Below are 22,990 nucleotides of genomic sequence, written 5' to 3'. Positions count from 1 at the left end.
CAACTATACCATACACTAGTTCAATTTGGCCTTTTAAAACAATTTAATGCTTATTTTTAGGACAGAGTGCAAGCAGGGAACGGCAGAGAGAGAGGGAGACACAGAATCTGAAGCAGGCTCCAGGCTCTGAGCTGTCAGCACACAGTCTGACGCGGGGCTCGAACCCATAAGCCGCGAGATCATGACCTGAGCCAAAGTCGGACCCTTAACCAAGTGAGCCACCCAGGCGCCCCCAATCTGGCCTTTTCCCCGTAATCTCACTTTATGCACATTGTCCCATATTATTTCATACTATTAAAAACATTATTTAGTCGTGTCAAATGATGTATGACAAACTCTCCTGTGATTCACCAGTCTGAGGTCCAGAAAAGAAAATAAAAGTATCAGGGCCGTGCAATAAAATGATACCTTCCCTAAAAGCTGCCTTTCCTTACAAAGAATGAGAAAATTCATATGATGCAGGCAGAAGAATAGGAATCTTAGACCTTCCTGAAAGCACCAGGCTGTACAAACAGGGACCAAGAATCAAGGAGACTCAAGTTTAGAGTAAAGTAAAGAATTCATTTAAAAGATTCAGGAGGGTGATCTGGGTCAGCCAATTCACATTTGGTCAGGCCTGCTGGAGGCTGAATGCCATTACCATCAGATGTTCGGTGCCCTGCATGAAATGAGTTGGTTTAATTCCAGTTTCTAGAGAACAGGTGCACACATCACCAAAGGAAAGGGGAGGAATCTACTGTTATGGCTGGTACTAATTAACATCTTTGCTGGCAGACTCAGCAGAAAGGCCAAGAGTACACTGGCTGTAGAAGGGGTTGATTTGGTCTGGAACAGACAGGGACACACTGATGAGCCCTATGAAACCACAATCTCAAAGAAATGCCCACAACCCTGGAACTCCACACCCTGACGCGTGCCCGGGCAGGCCTGGTCTACAGATGGTTATGTTTGAGTCCTCGAACCCTTTGGAAAAGCCAAAAAAGGCAACAATCAGCAATAGCCCCTTTACCAACTAAAAAAATAAAATACATTGTTAGCACATTTCCAGTTTACATCCTGCCTCTTCCGTGAAATTCTGTCTCTGACCAGATCTCCTTGCTGCTCTTTTATCTGTAATGCTATTCGGCACTCTGCCTTGCAGTGTTGCTGAAATGATTTTACACTTGGGCCCATCCAGACAAGTACCTGAGATACCAGCCTGGAAGAAATGGCCTCCTTCTAAGTGTAAGGCCTCCTAAGAGACTCCAGAACCTTTCTGTTCCCACCTATGGTCTCAGAAAAGCCTCAGAGTCCCTCGTAAGAGCCTCGCTTATCCTACCCAGGTCCTCAGCCTGGTTGGCACCCCAGTGGGTGCAAGCCCATGGCACCCCTGCCCATGACGTTCCTCGCCCTTCCCAGGAGCCCTTTCCTTCTTCTCCAATCTTGTTTCTTCCTCTCCATTTGTCTTGCTTTCATTATACACTTGGTAACTCTTTACTTGACTCTTTCCCTTGAACAAATTATTGCCTCCACTAGGACTGTTCTCTCCTCTTCTTTCAACCAGTCCACTGCCATGACCCATCTCCCGAAAGACTGGGCTTGGAACTCTGTAGTTAGAGCGAGCCTTCTCAAACCAGCCGTCTTTAGTACTGCACTATATATTCTCTGGGTTTGTGTTATCCTTCTGGTCACCAGGTTAAACCTTCAAGGACAAGACTATGATCACCCATGTCTACCCCACATGGTCTAATATAATGTCCTGCATACAACAGGTGTTCCATAAATATTTGTTAACTAAAATAAACATGATTTTCCAAATGTGCAATAGCCATATGTTAACACAGAAGTGATTTTTCTTAAAGCAGAGCTTAGTTTGGAGGTCTGCTTTCCGAACACAATAAATTGATGATAGAGGTGAGTGCTGTGGACAGAATGTTTGTGTACCCCTCCCACCCAATTGTCCCCCTACAATATCCCAGCTCAATGTCTCCAATGGCCTGATTCTGCCTTCCTCCTTTCCTCCCTTACTTCTGTTGTTCCTGAGAGCACTCTAAAAAATCTGCTGCAGGCAAATTTCTCCTCTGAGCCTATTTCCTGGGAGCCTGCCTGAAGGCCCCTATCCAGAAGGAGAAAGCAGGTTATCACGGCCACAGCCTGAGCTCTAACCTGATCCCTGGAGAGAGATGCCAGCAGGGGAAATCCAAAGCTGAGGAAAACCTTGGATACAGGCAGAGGCTGGATCTGTATCCCTCCGTCACTAACCCCCTCCACACTCCCCATTGGTGGTCATCCCTGTCCCCCTAGCCGATCAGGTATCAGAACCTTAACATTCTCTTGCTTCTCACCCCTCTCTCCTATCAAGTTCTGCTTCCAAGAAAGGATGTTATGAGCTCAGGCATACAAAAGGGAAATTAATAACATTATGTATTACTGCTTGGGACTGAAAATAAGCTATATTCACTTTAACTTTAAACCAAAGGAAAAATATATACAGCAAAGTTCCAGGTGTTTATTTATTTACTCAGATAAAATATATCTGGGCCTCTACTGTGCGGAGCTGGTGGTAAGGTGGGTGGAAGAAGGATTCCTTCAGGTTGGGGGTGGCCCTTCAAAACAGACCCCTGACACCTTCATGGTGTATCTTTCTTTGTTCCAGGTCCTTGAGGCAGCACCCGCTTTGTGCTGATTCTGTGGGGCCACTAGAGTTGATGAATTAACCACCATGCCCCAGGAGCAGACATCTATGGGCTGTTCCCCTATGCCCCCCAGGGCCAAGTAAAAATCTAGTCTTTTTTTCTCTCTTTTTTTTTATTTTAATGTTTTTATTTATTTCTAGGAGAGAGAGAGAGACAGCGTGAGCAGGGAAGGGTCAGAGAGAGAGGGAGTCACAGACTCTGCAACAGGCTCCAGGCTCTGAGCTGGCAGTCAGCACAGAGCCCGACGCGGGGCTCGAACCCACAAACCGCGAGATCATGACCTAAGCAAAAGTCGGATGCTTAACTGACCAAGCCACCCAGGCGCCCCAAAATCTATTCTTTTTATATGGAGTTCGTTTCACCAGAAAACAAGGAAGTAAGCCATCTGCTCCTCTTTTGCTCAACTCAAAAGCACACTAGATGCTTTGGCAAGATACCAGTAGATGGTTCAGAAAAGGCATCAGCCTTTTAAATTCAGTCATCCCTGCTACTCCACCAAGGTGTCTTTACCTACTTTTGAACAGATTCAAGATGAAGGGCGCACAGGAAAAATTCACCAGGGGGATTTTTGTTACAGCCTATCTACTCTCTGGCTGAAAGATTCTTTAGGTCTACTGAAGAAAAAGAAAGATGGAAGATGGTGCTTCTAATTTTCTCATGTTTCAAAAATGAACACCGAAGTTACTGCTTGGCTTGTCCCAGATGTAAAGTGAGAAGCCTGCAGGCTCAGTGGAATCAGCAAGACACTGGGGACTCAGGGACAAAGAATTTTAATCATCGTCTACAGTCTACTGCTGTTACCTTGCTAGGAATCCCCGGACAAGTCACTTAACTTTCCCTTAAACCTCACTTGAAAAGAAAAAGGTGAGATTAATACAGGTGCACTTCAAAGTTTAGTGTCAGGTATAATTAATAAAATATGCAAAACAATCTATCCTACATTGTTCATTAGAATTCCCAAAGATAATATAAACTCTCCCTTTGGCAACATAGATGTAGCTTTTGAAACTGGGTAGATGCAATTTTCATTAATAAAAAAAATATCAAATCACTAGAAGGTACACCTAAAACTAAGTGGATATTGTATGTCAATTATACTGCACTAAAAAAAGTAAGATTTTGGGAGCACCTGAGTGGCTCAGTTGGTTAAGTGTCTGGCTCTTGATTTTGCCTGAGGTCATGATTTCACAGTCCGTGAGTTCAAGCCCTGCATCAGGCTCTTCGCTGGCATTGCAGAGCCTGATTGGGAGTCTTTCTCTCTCTCCTTCTCAGTCTCTGCCCTTCTCTTGCTCTCTCTCTCTCTCTCTCAAAATAAAAAATAATAAATAAACGAAAAATTTTAAATACTTAGATGTGCGTTCTTAATCCTTAAACACACATACATACCAGGGAAACTACAGGTAGAAAAGAGTGTGAAGTATGACTCCCCTGTGATGCTGAAAGGGGCTTTTGGGTGCAAGCCAAGCCCTGGGACAACTTGCCTTGATACACTGCCACAGATGACCGAGCACGGCTCCGTGTTGTGCAAATACTGAATGGCTCTGGACGTTCCTATTAACGCATTGATCCGAATGTGCCAAGACAGTGGGGCCGTGTTACCCTAAAAAGACAACAGTGGTTGGTCTGGGAGTAAAACACACGTGTGTGCAGTACATAGAGGTACGCTAAGAAGAGAAGCAGATGGTAAGGCAGGGGAAGACGGGGGAATGAACATTTTGGTTTCCCATAACTGACTTGTGATTCAAGATACAATTTCCTCTACTACCAATGATTCTAGTCCTCTTTACAGCCAATAGAAATACCCAAAAATTTTAACCTTAGCTTAATCAAAATATGCTTAGTAAGGTAACTATGGTTAAAACTTCATTAAGTAAGATTTTTAAAGTATTTGTGGCACAACAGTGTGGGTAATTGAGAACAATCTGTTTTTATTCTGATCCTCACTGAAATGTAACATATTCAGAATAAATTGTTAAACTTATCTTTCAAAAATATGAGGAATCAAGGCATTGGTTCAACTTTCTTCTCTTTAAGGAGTCTGAATCGCCTTTATGTCTACCCTTTGCATTGAATGGTATTTTGTGTAAAGTTATGCAAATAAAAATTATCTAAGAAAGAAGAGTAGTTAATGTAAACTCATGGAAGATATGGAACTAGTAAGGAGTAAGGCTCCAGCAAATCTTTTGGCCACCACATTACACAACACACAATAACTCAGGTATTTGTGCAGTCGTTTTTAAGAGTATAATATTAATTCATGGAAAAGTCTTCTACTTCCTCGGGAAGCCTATTGTTGACGATCCCCTTATGTGAACGCATGTTGGCCTCCTGGATCTCAGGAGATTTCAGCAGGTCTCTCAGGGTTTCGGGAGGTCAGAGAGTTGGGGGGAAGTCATAGGTCTGACTTACCACACACTGCAATCTGTCAAAAAGTGATCCATTTCTCATATATGGATAAACGAGGCAGAACTTCTCACTCTCTGTAAAATATGCAGTCAACTCCAGTATGTTTGGATGATGGAACCTTGAAACAAAAGATTTTTAAATCTATCAAATTGTTCATTCAGATAGGAAATGAACAGTGCTGTTGTTTGGGGGTGATACGGTGGGGCGGGGAATAGGTTTAAAGGAAAATATAAATTTGGAGAAGGGAGAAGTAATCTCATTGGACACATGACACAAGTTTGTTTTCCAAATTGGTCTAAAGAGTTCTAGCAAACACTAGCCATTCTTTGATTGTGATCATGCAACTATAAATAAAATATCCAAATATAAGACAGAAAATTTAAGAAAGTGACGATTTCTTAAAATTTGGGAGTCTTGGGAACTTTATAAGAAATAGACGACACTCTCTGTTATTAAACTATGTTTATCAATATGAAAGCCAGTGTTAATAAAGATAACAAATAAAGATTTATTAAATAGGGATAATACAATTAAAACTATTCATTTCATTACTTTAAGTATACTGTATAAATCACCAAAATAGAAGAATACGGAAGACTACTTTCACCCATCCATTTAGTGAGTATTACTATGTCAGATTCTGTGCCAGGTACCCATCACACAGCTAAAGAAGATATCCAGGGTCTTCATAAAGCTAAAATCAGTTACATAAAATCCATGTGATTAGTAAAGTTTGATGTTGAAGAACATATCACTGATTTTTATTGTATTTATTTATTTATTTATTATTGAAGATTTTTTAAATGTTTATTTTGAGAGAGAGAGTGTGTGCACACACGAGTGGAGGAGGGTCAGAGAGAGAGGGAGGGAGAATCCCAAGTGGGCTCTGCACAGTCAGCACAGAGCCCACCATGTGGCTCAACCCCACTTACCTTGAGACGATGACCTGAGCCGAAATCAAGAGTCAGACGCCCAACAGATTGAGCCATCCAGGAGCCCCTAAAGATTTTAGTTTTAAGTAATCTCTCCACCAAATGTGGGGCTTCAACTCACAATCCCAGGATCAAGAGTTGCATGCTCCACCAACTGGGCCAGCCAGGTGCTCCAAATATATCACTGATTTTTAAGTGGCAGAGTTCTGGGGCACCTGGGTGGCTCAGTGGTTTAAGCATCTGACTTCAGCTCAGGTCATGGGTTCGAGTCCCATGTCAAGCTCTGTGCTGACAGCTCAGAGCCTGAAGCCTGCTTCAGATTCTGTGTCCCCCTTTCTCTCTGCTCTTCCCCCACTTGTACTCTCTGTCTCTGTCTCTCTCAAAAATAAACATTAAAAAAAGATTTTTAATGAGAGTCCTATGTCAGTGTAGCATGCATTTTCAGCCTCTTTTCCTTTAAAACTGTTTCTTTTTTTTTAAATTTTTAATGTTTTATTTATTTCTGAGAGAGAGAGACACAGCGTGAGCAGGGGAGGGTCAGAGAGAGAGGGAGACACAGAATCCGAAGTAGGCTCCAGGCTCTGAGCTAGCTGTCAGATATAGTTTTGGTGCCCCAAAACTCTGTTTCTAGAATACCTGTATCATCACTGTGAAAACCAATGGAACTCAGGTAACAAATATGAAACATAAAATGTGAAATTCACCTATACCATGAACCCAGTTCAATTTAATTATTTATTGATGATCTACGATGTTCTAGGCATGCTTGGGTTAATAATAAAGGTTTTTTTAAAAAATTCTATTTACAAAGGCCTATTATTAGTTTCTTCAATAGTAAAACCTTCCTATAAAACACACACACACACACACACACACACACACACAGCTTCAGGTTTCTTTTATTCCTCCTATCATAAAGAAGGAAGGGTACTGGGGCGCCTGGGTGGCTCAGTCGGTTAAGCGTCTGGCTCAGGTCATGATCTCATGGTTCTCGAGTTCGAGCCCCACGTCAGGCTCTGTGCTGACAGGCCAGGGCCCGGAGCCTGCTTCAGATTCTGTGTCTCCCTCTCTCTCTGCCCCTTCCCAGCTCATCGTGCTCAGTCTCTCTCTCTCTCAAAAATAAATAAAAAAGAAACATTAAAAAATATTTTTTAAAAGGTGTGTGTGTGTGTGTGTGTGTGTACACAAGATCCCTACCCCTATTGCAATTCTGACCATATCTATAAAATGAAAAACAATGGACTGAAAAGGAACTGAGCTGGTGTATTTGACTACCTATAAAACTCATTTATACCACTACCTGGTAACTTTAAAATAATTTAAAGAGCTAGAAATCTTTTGGAAAGCAGCTAGCAGACTTCATAGAGACGCAGTGATGGCCCTGGTGCTCTGCTGTCTTGTTCACAGGGCAGAAGTGACTGCTTGCTTATCTTTAGATACTACCAATCTAGCAGCAAAGTGGACACTGTACAAGTTTGTGAGGTTTGGAACGTGGTGCAGCCATAAAGACTGCTGCTGGCTTTGCATCTACGGGCCCTTCTCAGCCATCCTTTTACTACACATTTTTAAGTTGTAGGATTTTAGATTATATAGATCTGAAGGTCTGCAGATACCATACCTTTTTTTTTAATGTTTGTTTATTTTGTGGGGAGAGGGGATGAGACACAGAATCTGAAACAAGCTCCAGGCTGCGAGCTGTCAGCACAGAGCCTGACGTGGGGCTTGAACCCAGGACCAGTGAGATCATGACCTGAGCTGAAGTCAGACACTTAACTGACGGAACCACCCAGGCGCCCTGAAACAATACTTTGAAAATCAATTCAACCAGCAATTGTGTCTATTGCAGATAAAACACAATGTGAGGGACCACCATGTGGTGGAAGGGACAGACCTGAACAACAGACAAACCTAGGTTTGAATCTCTGGTCTTGTTTTATCAGCTGTGTGAACTTGGGCAAGTTATTTAATTTCCGTGAGACTGTTTCTTTGCTGTGGTCTGAATTGTGTTTCTCCCCCAACTCACTCCCCTGGCAACCCAGCTCACATGCTGAAGCCCTAACTTCCAATGCGCAGGTGCTTGGAGATGAGGCCTGTGGGAGGCAGTCAGGGTTAGGACTGCATCCCTCACAATGGGGCGAGTGCCCTTATAAGAAGAAGCACTGGAGAGTCTGTTTCCTCCCTCTCCGCGCTTTCAGGACAGAATTAGAAGGCAGCGTCTACAAGCTAGGATGAGCACCCTCATCAAGAACCAAATCTGCCTTGATCCTGGATTTCTCAGCCTCCAGAACTGTGAGGAAACACATTTCTTTTGTTTAAGTCACCCTGTCTCTTTTGTGACAGAAGCCCTAGGAGAGGAAGCTTCTTCAACTGTACACAGTAATTAAAACGTCACGTCGCAAGGTTCTCATGAAAATTAAATGGAAAGGTAAGTGTTTAGCCAGGTGTTAGGTCCTCAAAAAGTATTAGCTCCCTTTGCTCCCCTTGGGAAAGGAGGGAAAAAAGGAATCAGCAGCCACATCCCAAGGACTTCACAATTCTGTTTAAGGCTCAGGGATTAAACACTTCCCTTAATATTGAACTTGAAAAACTCACCCTCAGGTCTCAGCTGAGATGTTACTTTCTCCGAGAAGCCTATTTGCTGCCCAGTCCCCCACCCCGTCACACTGGGGTTACCATTTTCTCCTCCCTCAGTGCTCTGTACCTCCCCATCTTACCACTTTGTTTACTGAAACAAAACTGTTTGTTCCTTTTAACTTACGGGCTTCTCTCCTAATCCCACTTCAGCCAGCATGTTCTGAGAGAGGGCTACAACTGACTTATTCATTAATAACTATCTGAGAAGAAGGAGATTGAAAAAGATTTAGGAAATAAGTTGGACCTTCTCAAAAAGGTAGGATCTACCTCAGTTTCCCCATCTGTAAAATGGAGATAATGACAGTACTTACCTCACAGGATTGCTGTGAGGATTAAAGAATTAATACATGTAATATATTTGGTATTAAGCCTAAAACTAAATAAATATTACTGGTATAAATAATAAAAATAGCACACTAAGAGTATTCAACATCATGGGGTTGTTAATTCTCTTAAAAGTCATTTATAAATACTTCACCAGAATACATCCAAATGGGTAAGAGACATAAATGTAAAAAAATGAAATCATAAAAGTACTTGGAAAAAGCGTGGTAGAATTATTTTATAACCTTTCACTGGGGAAGGTCTTAGGAACTATGATATAAAACCCAGAATCCATAAAAGAAAATAAAGATTAAACTCAACTACATTAAAACCACTTCCGCACAGCAAAGACTAGAATAGGCAAAGACAAATGTCAATCCGGTAAAAAATTTGTGTCTTACGGGCACCCTCCTACACTGTTGGTGGGAATGTAAACTGGTGCAGCCCCTCTGGAAAACAGTGTGGAGGTTCCTCAAAAAATTAACAATAGAACTCCCCTATGACCCAGCAATAGCACTGCTAGGAATATACCCAAGGGATACAGGAGTGCTGATGCATAGGAGCACATGTACCCCCATGTTCATAGCAGCACTCTCAACCATAGCCAAAACATGGGAAGAACCTAAGTGTCCATCAACGGACAAATGGATCAAGAAGATGTGGTTTATCTATACCATGGAATTCTACATGGCAATGAGAAACAATGAAATCTGGCCATGTGTAGCAACATGGATGGACCTTGAGGGTGTTATGTTGAGCGACATAAGTCAGGCAGAGAAGGACAAATACCATATGTTTGCACGTATAGGACGATTAGGAGGAACTTGATGGAGGAACAAGTGGGAGAAGAAGGGGCGAAATAGTGGGGGAGAGGGAGGGAGGCAAACCATGAAAGACGCTTGAATGCTGAGAACAAACTGAGGACTGATGGGTGTGGGGGGGAGGGGGGAGATGGGCATGGAGGAGGGCACTTGTAGGGATGAGCACTGGATGTTATATGGAAACCAACTTGACAATAAACTATTGGTAAAAAAAAAAAAAAAAAATTGTGTCTTATAACATAAGACTAAGGCTATGTTCGGAGCTCGACCTAAACCATAAGATCGTGACCTGAGCCAAAGTCAGATACTTAACGAACTAAGTTACCCAGGCGTGCCTGCAACATTATTTTCTAATATTAAAAGATTAGAAAAAATCTAAAAATCTGACAATATGAGAATGGTTAATCAAATTACAGTACAGGAACACAATGGAATACTAAAATAAGAGTGAACAATATATATGCTACCTCTGATGAGAAAATAAGAAAACAAAATAGAGGGGCATGTGGGCAGCTCAGTCAGTTAAATGTCTGAGTCTTGATTTTGGCTCAGGTCACGGTTTGAGTCCCACACTGGGCTCTGCACAGAGAGAGTGGAGCCTTCTTGAAATTCTCTCTCTCTGTCTCTTCTGCCCCTCCCCTGCTCTTGCACACACACGTGTGTGCTCACGTGCTCTCTCTCTCAAAATAAATAAACTCTAAAAAAAAAAAGAGAGAAAAAAAACACATACATGCTTATGCACAATGTATTTCTGGGAACACCTACAAAAAACTGATGACTGCTGTGCCCTTGGGGAAATCCGCTGGGTGGCTAAAGACAATAGAGGAAAAATTCCTTTTCTTGATTTATCCTTTGGCAGTTTCAGAATTTTGAAAAATTCCAATGTATTACTTACTCATTAGCAAATAAATAAAGCTCAAATGTAGAAACCTTCTGTGGTTACAATGTTGGCTTTAGTTTTTTGTTGACTAAATGATATGCATTAAGGTTTTAGGATTAGAATGCTAAATGTTTTGATTGCTGGCCCAGGCTATAGAAACAGGATTTAGTGCAATGCCTCCTCCTCCACCACCCACTTCACATACTGGTTTAGAAAACATCTGAAAAGAACATTTCTTTTCATAAAGGGTGTTGAGTGAAGTCTACAGAGTTAAGGGCCTCCAATGAGCAGGTTGTACAGCTGCAGATATGAATATATATGAAAATGAAGTCATTTCAGTTTGTCTCTGAGGACACCTGGGCTCATGAATGAATTCCCAGGAAATAATATGCACATCAAAAGCACTTGATTCCTTTGTCTAAACTCTCTTCCTGAAGAGGGTAATACTGATGAAACAGTTTCGGACTAACATGTCTCTAAGGAAGGGGGAAACAGTAAAATATATACAATTCTAATGTTGGAGGAGTTATTTTACATTCAGCCATGTTAGTCACACATGATTTAATCCACTTCCTTGTGACAGTTTCTTGTTAAAATATGTTCAAGTGAATTATGTGAATGGTCCACTTTAAAATGTGTTCTAAGGAATACACTAAAGCAGATGTCAAAAATTTACCCCAAGTTCTCATATCCACCCCACATTTATTACATGCCAACCATGCCAAGCACTGTGCTATAGAATCAAAAATGCATGAAGATGAAAACCAGGCATGGAGGGAGAAACTCCAGACCCAATATACTCACAGTAGTAAAACTTCAAGCTCAGATAAAAACTGCTTCCATTGTTTCTTACATTGCATTTTTTTCTCCTAAATATCATAGAGAAAAATAAGAAAAAAAATTAAGAAAAGGATCTCTATTTCTGGGATTTGTAAACCAGGGTCAATAATCTTCCTGAAACCAGCTGACCTTTTTGATGTAAATGTATATAAAGATTTTTCTGGGGAGAGGATCCTTAATTTTCATCAGATTTTCAAAAAGCCATTAACTCCCAAAAAGATTTATAACCACCGCTCTCAAGTTAGAAGTTTTTCATGCAGGGTATTATGTTGCCGTATTTTATATTTAAACCCGTTTACCATATTTTGTACACATTTACATACATTTAAAAATATGATCTGTATTCAAAGAAAATCCCATGACAGAAATGCCCTACCTGGTATTAAAAAGAATCCAGTTTGCGATAGCTGTATTCCGGTTAGAAGTGATTTCACCAATTTGGCATTTATGATTTGGGTCATTTGGTTTCAGGTTTACCTTTGTATTAATTTTGAAATGATGGGCTTACTAAGAAATTGAAAAACATAACTCCTTACTTCAAAGAATCTTCAGAAGCTTATCCCAGTGCCTGACACAGGAGTATTTATTGAATAAATTAATGAATTCAGTAATATTGTATAAGGACCTTCTCTGTCCCTGGTATTGTTCCTGATGGCTTTATAACCCTTATGTCACTGCATGTCTCTGCATCTCAAGATCCTAACTTCTACTGCAAAAGAATTCAGTATGTTATTAGCCTCCATCAGCTCTAAGTTTCTATCATTTGTAAATTGCAAGACAGGGCAAGGTTTTTAGACTCTGTTCTCAGGAAGAAAGAGAGAAATCCAACTGGAATTCTGGAAGCTATTTTCCAAGTTAACCCAGGGAGTCAGAAACAATAAAGGAGGCTAACGAATCATTTTCATGGACCACTTTATGAGAATTTACATTTCAAAGTGTCACTGTCCTCAGAGCCAGGTGGATTTGGTCTCCGTCTTATTTCTAACACTCAATATTTGTGACTTTTTGTCACTTAACCTCCCTGAGGTTTTCTTATTGTTTTAACCTCCCTCATTGTTTTCTTATTCTGAAAAAAGCAGGAGTTAGTTTTTGTGTTCGTGCTAACCTAGCTTAATGCTCAGTGCACAAGGAACCTCAGCTTCACTGGGAGCTGATAAGAAATGCGGACTCTCAGGTCCCTGCCCAGGTGTGCCGAGCCAGAATCTGCACTGTAAGAGCCCCAGGTGATGTGGCTGCACCTATCTGAGGCATCGTGGACACTTCCCCACTTCAGTCCCTCCAGGAAAGGTTACTGAAGTTAGTGTTCCAATTTTACAAAACCACATTTCTTTAGAAACAAATACTCTATGGCTAAGGTTTCGTTAAATTGTCCCATCTTTCCTGCTCTGTGTGTGTGTGTGTGTGTGTGTGTGAGCGTGTGTGTGCATGCACACTTAGGGCCTTGTATAGTTTCTAGGTCTTTGGCAACTCTGTTACTTCCTGTCTTTTTACACCTAGAGATTAGCAAATAAACTCCTAAAAAAGACATACATGCTTCATTCAGTTTCCCTAATGAACATTTATGGAGCAATTTCCACGGGCCAGGCCCTGTAATAAGGCTCTGGGATACAAGGATAGATAGATAAGACTCTTTAAAGAAAAGCATCTAGCCCATTGGGAGAGGGGCATGAAGAAATCAGTGTTAGGAGATAATGCTATGGTGCTGTGGCTGCACATTGGAGGGTCACCAAAATTATACCAGAAGGATTGGAAGCAATCAAGAAAATGATCATTGTCTCTAAGAAGGAAAGGAGATCCAAAGGCAATGACATTCCATTCTGAAGCCAGATCCCCAGAATAAAAAAAAAAAAAAAAACAACCCAAAACCTCCCGAGAGAGTGTGAGTTGGTAGCGGCCATGGAGAGATGAGGAAAGCAGAGGGCTCTAGCCACTGGGGGGTGGCTCTGGGGCTCAACCCTAAGAGAACGTACAAATGGGACCCACTGGCCCTAGGAAACAGGCTTCTGTAAGGCCACCTCTAGAATAACCACATTCTCTTTGTTGAATGGTGTTTCATTTCTTTATTAGACCATTTGTCTCCTCAGGAATCTTGAGACGTCCATATAAAATCAGTGGGCATAAAATGTAATTTAGGGGCAGGAGAAATCAGGTTAATAACTAAAGGGGAAAAAAGGGCCCCATAATCTAAGCTGCAGAGGAAGAATCGCCTTAGATCCATCCTCTGCCCTACTTGCCCAGGTCTATCTAACCAATCAGGAGATTTGGTCCATTTCACCTCTTGTCTTAGACATACCTTCTGCTTGCCTCTGCCCTGGCTCAGAGCGGTGCTTTTCAACGCTGGCGACACATCCAAACCACCTGGGGAGCTTTGCTTGAGGACCCTGGTTTAAGTACCATCCATTTCTTCACTACACACCCAAGACCTCCTCTACCCACCTCCAGACTAGTCCTTGCCATCTCTCCTCCAACGCCTCTGCCAACTTCCAGCCCATCGTCTAATCAGTGCTCAGAGTTATATTTCAAAAACACAAACCTAATCCTTTCACCCGCCCACTTAAAAACCATCCACCGACTTCAGCCACCTTTCCCATATCATCTGCCATTACCTTCCCACCTCCCACACGAAGTTCCCCTCCACCCAGTGATCTGTTATTAGTGAGTAAGGTGTATGTTGGCATGCACGCACGCACGTACCTCTGGGCTGTTGCACCTGCTCTTTCTTTCACCCAGAACGCACTTCCCATGCCTCCTACCTGCCAAAATTCTACTAGGCTTTCGAAATCCAGCTGAAAGGTCACTTTCTTTCATCCACTTTTTCCATTTGTGCATTGCAGAAGTGTTTATCAAGTACTTCCTCTATGCCAGGCACTCTTCTGGGTGCTGGATCTGTCTCCGCACTGGCTGTCTGTTCTGGGCTCCCATGACCTCTTGTGCAAATCTGGGCTCAACAACTTCTCACACTGCAGCTTAATCTTTGCTTTACCTGACCGTTTGCCCCACAGGTCTGAGCTCCCTGAGGGTGGAACGATGCCTTATTCATCCTTGCCCAGCACCCAGCTCACAGAAAGAACTGAATGAATGTTTATTGACTGTTGACCTTAACAAGGGAGACCAGAAGATCAGTTCTTCTGGGTGTATGTGTGCATACCTGTCTCTTCCAGGCTCCTGGCTTTGATCCCCAAATACCCTCTCTGCTTTACCGGCTGTAGTCACTCAGCTTTCTGCTAAACTCCAACTCTGATCATTGCCTTGCTCCTTCTGTTTGATGCCTTCCCTTTCCCACCCTCTTGGACTGTGATAAACGATAGTTTGTAAAGTAGCACCCAACACCAATCTGTGATTTAGCCTGTGAAGCTGCCTGGAACAGACACTGCCCATCCTGAAAACAAAAACAAAAACAAAACTAACAAACAAAAAAAATGAGACAACTGGAGCAGACCAGCACAAGCAAAGTACCAAAGCTCCTACAAGGCTTCTCAGAAAAGTCTTTCTCCGTCGACACATCTGGGGATGGGAAAAATTTCACTTCCACATTCCTCCAAGTCAGGCATTCATTTCATGGCCTTTTCTCCAGTCACCTGAGGTCATATATCTTATTTCCATTTATTAAGTTTTATTTTCAAATATATCTCCTTTCAATGTTGATGAAAAATGACACATTCTAGCATGAAATATGAGCAAATAAATGGAAATGATATCCTGCGATAGTAATTCTTTCCATACCTGTTTAAATAATTTAATGGCATAGGTTCGGTTTTGGATCTCCACTCTGTATACCTCAAAAATTTCCCCTTCTCCAATTAGGAAGTCTTTGTGGAAATTTTTGGTTCCATCTCTGATGCCTTGAAAGCTGATGGAGGATTTAAACAATATTCCTTAGGGTAGAAAGTAGGGAGAATTTTTTTTTAAGAATCAACATCATCGTTATAAAGAACCAGAAGTTCCATATTAGAAATACTTCAGAGCCCAGCGGAAAGCCAGGAGTGGAAGGCCCAGGAACCAAAACTGACCCCATCATATGCTCTCTGCTCTTGGGTCTGGCTCCCACCATTCCACAGAGCAAATGGCTTTTTAGATATCTGAACAATAGTACTGTGATTCTATCACCCTTCCAAAGAGGTCGGCCAAAGAGCTCAGTTGAGGAAAGTTTTCCAGGACTCTATTTCCTTGTCATTAGATCAATGGGCTGCTTTTGACTGACTATGAACCTAAAATCATTAAAAGAAAAAAACAACTATAGAAGCAGAAATTTTTCTATGATTGACAGAAACATTTTTCATGAGCCAAGTCCTCTAAATTTCTAACTTACTTCCTTAGAGTAAATTAGGAAGATGCTTCAGCTTTAAAAAATAATAATAATCTAAAGCAGAGATCGAGAGAAAACATTTAAAAGGTAATCAAATACATTTCCAAAGGGAAAAGCTTAGCTAAATCCTTCACAGCCCAATTTTGGATATATTGCCACATTTGCCGTTTGATTTATATCTTATTATTAAATCTTAAAGGACCCAAATTTCATCCAACTTCTCTAATTCTCTTTTGAACCAAAGAAGGTACAGGTCTGGTGGTAAAGATGAGGCAAAGCAGCCTTTACTAGCCATTAATGTTTGTCAGAATGATTCCCAAGTAGAATTAAATTATTCTCCCTGCTAATAAAGAAATAAAGGTGATATGGAAATAATGGGATTTTCATAGTGGCCTTCAGCATTGCTCTACAAACACCTCTACAGATCTCTCTGCAACGGCTATGAAAACTTCTAAAACTATATAAAATCCAGTGTAATTTTTAAATGTCTCCTATAAAAATGCAAATTTCACTAACAGAAAATATGAAATCCTCCCAAGGGAAGAGACCACAATTACATTCTCTATTGGCCAATGCATTTTTAATATAACAATAAAATATCATCCATCAGAACTCAGTGTCAGTCAAAACTGCAAGCATTTCAATATCTATGAAAATTCTACCCTAAACTTGCGTATTAATGAAGTTAATATGTTTATTGCTATTTCTCCCTGTAAATTAACTTAAAGCAAAGCATGATTTAAAGTAAAAAAACATTTTTTTTTTTACCTTTCTCATTATGTTCAGGAGTAAGAACATTATCCACTGTGACATTGGCTATTTCCTAAGAGAGGAAATACATACTGAAGTAATTCCATTTCATAACTCTAGAAAGAACAGAACCTTAACGGAAATCCAAAGCTCCCCCTGGACTATACAGTGCAATCGAGTAGAATCTAATTTAGAAGACAGCTAGTAGAAAGGAAAGTTACTTTATTTAATTCAACAGTATTCATTGTCATATACATTTAAAGCTTCCATACCAACTGCAAAGACTCAAGTATCATTGTCATAGTTATAGTCAATTTTAAATGACTTCTAAAGCTATAAAAAATGATCACCGCCAATTTTTGTTCCCCTAAAAAGCAACAGCAACATGCAAAATGCCAAGCAGAACAGGAAAATTAAAAGCTGAATTAAGACAAATGCACAATTCACAGCACTCTTAACAGTTCTAAGCCTTATCTAAGACAGATCACTGAGAAGAGGAAGCTCTTCACTCTTCTCACAAATCTCTAATTTCCTGAATCCCTAACTAAACAAAGCAATGAGAAAGTTAAAGCTTTACTGGTTTTAAAAAAGTACTTGCAAATCCAGTATTTTTCTGTCTGATAATTTCATCCCCCTGCTCAATTACATATGCAACAGAGTTCAAGGTTCATTATCTATGCACATACACTCTACCTTGGGTAACAGGTTTGGAAATCTATCTCTTTGATGACTCTGCTCTGAAGGATTCAAGACTGCTCCTGAAAGAGAAATAACAGGAGGTAGATATAGACAAAATTTTATGTCTCTAATAAGCATGTTGTTTTTCTTTCTTAGACTGTGAAAATAAACACCTTGCTAGTAACGTTAATTGCATTAACATTCCCTTTGAATGGTTGCAAATTAACACATATAAATAGCTTTGTAATCATCAAATATTTTTCAAACATGTTTTTGTTAACACATACCTACTTTAAATAATTATTTTTTTAAAGTTTTTATTTATTTTTGACAGACAGAGAGAGTGCATGTGAGTGGAACTTGGGGAGGGGCAGAGAGAGAGGCAGTCACAGAATCCAAAGGAGGCTCCAGGCTCCTATCTGTCAGCACAGAGCCTGATGTGGGGCTCAAACACACGAACCATAAAATCATGACCTGGGCCAAAGTCGGACGCTCAGTTGACTCAGCCACCCAGGCATCCCTACCTACCTTAAATTATTGATAGACATCATTAAAAATATTAAAGTAGAAAGTAGAAAATTGAAAGGGAAAAAGCAACATTGTATCAGTTTTTTACCCATATATTTTAAAGTTTTATAATTATGGGATTATATCTCCTTAAGTTAGTTTATTTTTTTATCTCCTCTTGTGCCATAAGATATTAGAGGTAGGTGTGTGTGTGTGTGTGTGTGTGTGTGTGTGTGTGTGATCAACCACAAACACCTACCACCCCTTCCCAAGTATACACCGTAACTTCTGTCTGTTCTATTTGAAATGAGGTAGTCTATGTAGCTTCCAACAAAAGATGAAAACCCTGAAATATCTTGCTGTCACATCTGACATTTTGATTCAGACTTCAGAAAAGTTTTATTTTATCTTCTAGTGTTTCTTTGACTGTATTCTAATGTTTTAAAAACCTCCTTTGTTTAGAAGACTGGCAACAAAACACAATTAGTAACGGTCCTCCTTGAGCAAACTACAAGCCAATTAGATCTAGCAGACATTCTATAGAATATTCCATCCAAAAACAGGAGAATATATAAATACTTCACAAGAGCACATTGAACAATCTCCAGGATAGACCATATCTTGGGCAATAAAATGAGCCTCAATAAATTTGGAAGGATTGAAATCATACAAAGCACATTCTCTGACCACAATGCAATTGAAATAGAAATCAGTAACAGAAGGAAATTTGGGAAATTCACAAATACATGAAAATTGAACAACAAATCCATAAATAACCGATGAATCCAAGAAGAAATCACAAGGGAAATTAGAAAATACTTTCAGATGAATGAAAATGAAAACACAACATACCAAAACTTATTGGATGTAGCAAAAGGAGCACTTAAAGGGAAATTTATAGCTGTAAATGCCTAACCTAAAAAATAAAAAAGATCTTAAATCAATAACCTGAATTTTTACCGTAAGGAACCAGAAAATAAAGTGCTAAATTGAAGGAAGAAAAGGAAGTAAAGAATTAAGATTGCAGTGGAAATAAATGAAAAATGTAATATGAAAACAGAAGAGAAAATCAACGAAGCCAAGGGGGTGCTGTGGAATAATCACAAAATTGATTTAGTTAGACTAACCAAGAAAGAAAGAGAGGAGACTCAAATTACTAAAACCAAAAACAAATGAGGAGGCATAACTACCAACCCTATAGAAATAAAAACAATTTAAGAGATATGATGAACGTTTGCATGTAAAATAATTAGATAACTGAGGGACACCTGGGTGGCTCAGTTGGTTAAGTGTCTGACTCTTGATTTCAGCTCAGGTCATAATCTTGCAGTTCATGGGTTTGAGCCCCACAGCTGTCTCTGTGCAGGTGCAGAGGCTGCTTGGGATTCTCTCTCTTCCTCTCTCTCTGCCCCTTCCCCACTTGCATGCTCTTGCCCAAAATAAATAAATAAACTTAAAGAAAATTAGATACTTGAAATGGCATAGACAGATTCCTAGACTGACACAATCTGCCATAACTAACTCAAGAAGAAATAAACAATCTGAATGGACCTATTGCAAGGAAAGAGACTGAATTAATCATTTAAGATTTCCCACAAACAAACCCATGAAATCCAAAACTCCAAGCCTGAATGGCTTCACAGGTGAATTCTACCAAATATTTAAACAAAATTTAACATCAGTTCTTTACAAATTCTTCCAAAATAGAAGAGGGGGAAACAATTCCCAAATCATTCTATGAGACCAAGATTATCCTAATACCAATGCCAGGTAAAAACATCACAGGAAAACTATAGCCCAATATCTCTTATGAATATAGATGCAAAAATCTTCAATAACAGCAGCAGCAACAACAAATCCCCAATGAAATATTAGCAAACTAAATCCAGAAACATGTAAGATTATACACCGTGGTCAAATGGGATTCATTCAAGAATCCAAGACTGACTTACAATATGAAAATCAATCAATGTAATATATCACATTAATAGAATGAAGAGCTAAACCCATAATATCCAATGACCTATCATAAAAGCCCAAGGAATAGAAGAGAATTTCCTCAATTTAATAAACTGTATCTGTGAAAAGCCCACAAATAACATCATACATCATTATGAAAAATGGAATGCTTTCCCCTTTACATCAGGAACAACAACAAAAAAAGTCTGGTCTATTCAACATTATACTGGAGGTTCTAGCCACGGTAATTAGGCAAGAAAAAGAAATAAACAACATGGGTAAGTATTGTGTAGAATAAATTTGAACTAAGGGCACTAAAAGCCATTTTCCTTTTGTTGCCATAAAAAGGGACAAATTAGTTCATTGTCATATAAAATGGAAGATTCAAAATGGCTCTCCTAAGAAGCCAGCAGAAAACTGTGGATTTCATGTCAAAAGTAGAAAACAATTGCTGACCATTGAAATATAAATGCAAAACGTGTAAGGTCAGTCCTACCAGAAAGATAATGAAAGCAAGTAAAGATTCTAGTTTCTTGAACAACTAGGTTGTGTCCTGAGATAAGATGGAATGTTTTATGGATGTGAAAACAACTAACTAATGGCCGCCACCTGAATTGCAAGAATAGTGACTAGGAGGAAATACAAGACCTTTCTTGGTAGGATTTGTAGGAAAATCCAAATCCACAAAGGGATCTCTCCTCTAAAATGAAAACCATCCCACCAAACTGAACAATTTCAAGGAAAGGTAGCCAAAAATGGATATTTGAACAGATAATGGATTATTTGGATAACTGGTAAGTCTGTCCATGGTAGCAACAAAGAAAGACTAAATCTTTTTATGCATTTTCAGTTAGGAACTCTAACTCCTAATTCATTGAGTAACTATCATAGGAGACGCCTGTTCCGTAAGATCACTTAATGATTTCCATGAATCATCACACTGCTGCTTTTAACAAGCTATACAACTAACACTTTAAAGATTTTATTTCAAAGCATCAGCTAAAGAAGTTGCAATTAAATAATGCTATTTTTCTCAGCAAAGGACTTACAGACCAAAGTGCTATCTTTCCCTTCATCTCAGACTTACCTATCTCCTGGTACTTGGGCAGCAAATCATTGTCTTTCCACCCATCAGCTAATCTCATATTTTTAAAAGTGAAATCAATTTTGCATGTGCAACAGGGGTCAAGCAAGCAGTGACATTTTCATCTAAGAGTCCATATCATTCTCTGCTGTGTAAATAAACAACATAGAGAGTGAAAAGGTATCCTGAAATCTATTCCAGAATCTGTAAATATAAAACATGACCCTGTGTCCTATCAAATTGGTGTGAGTTTATATTGTGACCAGCAAGTCATGTGGGCAGTTTCAGCAGCTGGAAAAGGCTCAGAGAATGAAAAGGCGATGCATTTACAGGTTTCAGGGACTCACTATATTTAACCTTTGTCAGTCAACTTCGTAGTGAAGCATTCTATGGTACTAAACCAAGTGAAGAAATAGTGACAAAAGAGATTAGCCAAGTTTTACAGGCAATATCATAGTGCAAGCCTACTGGGAACTGTCTAATATCTCATTAACATAAAAAACATATAAAAGTCCATCTGAAGCTACCGTGTTCTGGTACAAATTTCGCAGGATTTCTCCTAAGTAGGGGTGATAAGGTAGAGGCTCAAGTGCATTAAAAATATGCAAATATACAGAGCTAAAAATATCTTTAGATGAAAGAGCCAAAAGAATAAGGATGCTGATTCAAAAGAATTTTCAGCCTAAGAGCCCTTGAGTCTGTAACATAAGACCCAAGATCACTCAAGATCATTCGGGTTGAAGTGAATAAATCTAGAGTGGAATAAACAGAACAGGTGACATCAGGAGCTTATTTTATTGATAAAGAATGAATGGGAAAAGCTTCATGAGCTTTACTTATCAGGGTGCTTTAACTCTAAGGCATGACACAGCATCAGAAACAGACAACACAAACAGATGGAAGTATTCGGCCGCTGTGAAACGCAGAGGAGTAATGCAGAGTTAGAGGCCATGGCATAAAACCGCCACTAAAGATAAAAGACAAATCCCAGGATTATTATGCAGGTGTCATTTGCACTAAAATACAAGGGGCAAGGAGGAAAACCCAATTATATTTTAACTTCTATGATAAAGCTAATTATAAAAGTACTTATGTTTTACTCAAATATTGTGATTCTGTTTATTATTCAACTAGTGTCAGAGTTTCGGGTGGAAAGCTGATTCTCTCAGCTAAGAATGAAGCATTTAAAAAAGTGTAGTTTATAAGTTAAAAAAATGTAAAAAAAAAAAAAAACCTAAACGAGTGGTAGAAAGGAATGTGTTGTACAATGGAGGCAATAAGAGAAGAAAGTGTCACCCAAAAAAAGTGATCAAAGCCTTCAGATAAAGCCTCAAGTAACGAATCGCTGACATACAGCACAACCAGTCATGGTCTTGAACAACATGCAATATTTGCATTTACAAATTACAATCCTTATAAAATGGACAGAGAGCCAATCATAAGGATCATAAATGCTTACCATGGTTCATAATTAAATGGATGGCTCGATGGTGCCCCATTTCCTGGAGGATCTGTAACAGGTCACCGATGGTCTTGTTTTTCTGTGCCCAGGACCAAAGCAGTTCTCTTGTTCCACTTTTACCTTGGTCTACATATTTTTCGATGTGACGAACATCCAGCCAGCTGTTTGAAAGTCGCTCCGCTGTGGACAGACATTGCAACAGTTAATTTTATTGGAATATGTGTTTGGGTGTACTCTCTATGGCACATGATTTATAATTTTTATTTTGAACTGATTTTAGCACATGCTTCCCACCCAACTTCCTTCACTGTTAACATCCTACATTACCATAGTGCAGCAATCAGAGCCAGTGATAACTAAGTTGCTAATTTCACCACTTTTTCCACAAATGTCCTTTTTCTGTTCTATGATCCTACCCAGTTTTCCACACTGCAATTTGTTGTCACTTCTTCTTAATCTCCATTCTTTTTATTTATCTATTTTGAGAGAGAGAGAAAGAAAGCATGACCAGGGGAGGGGCAGAGAGAGAGAGAGAAAATCCCAAGCAGGCTCTGCACTGTCAGCGCTGAGCCTAATATGGGGCTCGAACTCATGAACCAAGAGATCATGACTGGAGCTGAAGTTGGACACTTATCAACTGAGCCAGCCAGGTGCCCCCTTAATCTCCATTCTGCTGTTCCTTAGTCTTTCCTTGTCTTTAATGACAATGAAATGCTACTGTGTCCTCAGTGC

At 39.8% G+C, this 22,990-nt stretch overlaps 1 protein-coding gene across 1 annotated transcript in view; it reads right to left on the bottom strand.

Moving 5' to 3' along the window:
• The window catches only part of IRAK3 (interleukin 1 receptor associated kinase 3), a 48,867-nt gene extending 26,500 nt beyond the window's left edge, over positions 1-22,367 (bottom strand). Inside the window, exons 1-7 of the mRNA XM_039234292.1 lie at positions 22,256-22,367; positions 17,262-17,326; positions 16,587-16,641; positions 15,236-15,387; positions 11,477-11,541; positions 5,085-5,199; positions 4,157-4,275 (exon numbers count right to left, since the gene is read on the bottom strand). Coding sequence (XP_039090223.1) covers positions 4,157-4,275; positions 5,085-5,199; positions 11,477-11,541; positions 15,236-15,387; positions 16,587-16,641; positions 17,262-17,326; positions 22,256-22,295 — 611 coding nt within the window. The 5' untranslated portion in view covers positions 22,296-22,367. The remainder of the gene's footprint in view (positions 1-4,156; positions 4,276-5,084; positions 5,200-11,476; positions 11,542-15,235; positions 15,388-16,586; positions 16,642-17,261; positions 17,327-22,255) is intronic.
• Positions 22,368-22,990: the final 623 nt, after the last annotated feature.

Source organism: Hyaena hyaena, unplaced genomic scaffold (genome assembly GCF_003009895.1).
Source record: "Hyaena hyaena isolate Hyena2069 unplaced genomic scaffold, ASM300989v1 scaffold_87, whole genome shotgun sequence".
Lineage (NCBI taxonomy): Eukaryota > Metazoa > Chordata > Mammalia > Carnivora > Hyaenidae > Hyaena > Hyaena hyaena.
The sequence above is the reverse complement of the archived record's forward strand: the minus strand, read 5'-3'. Positions and strand labels throughout refer to the sequence as shown.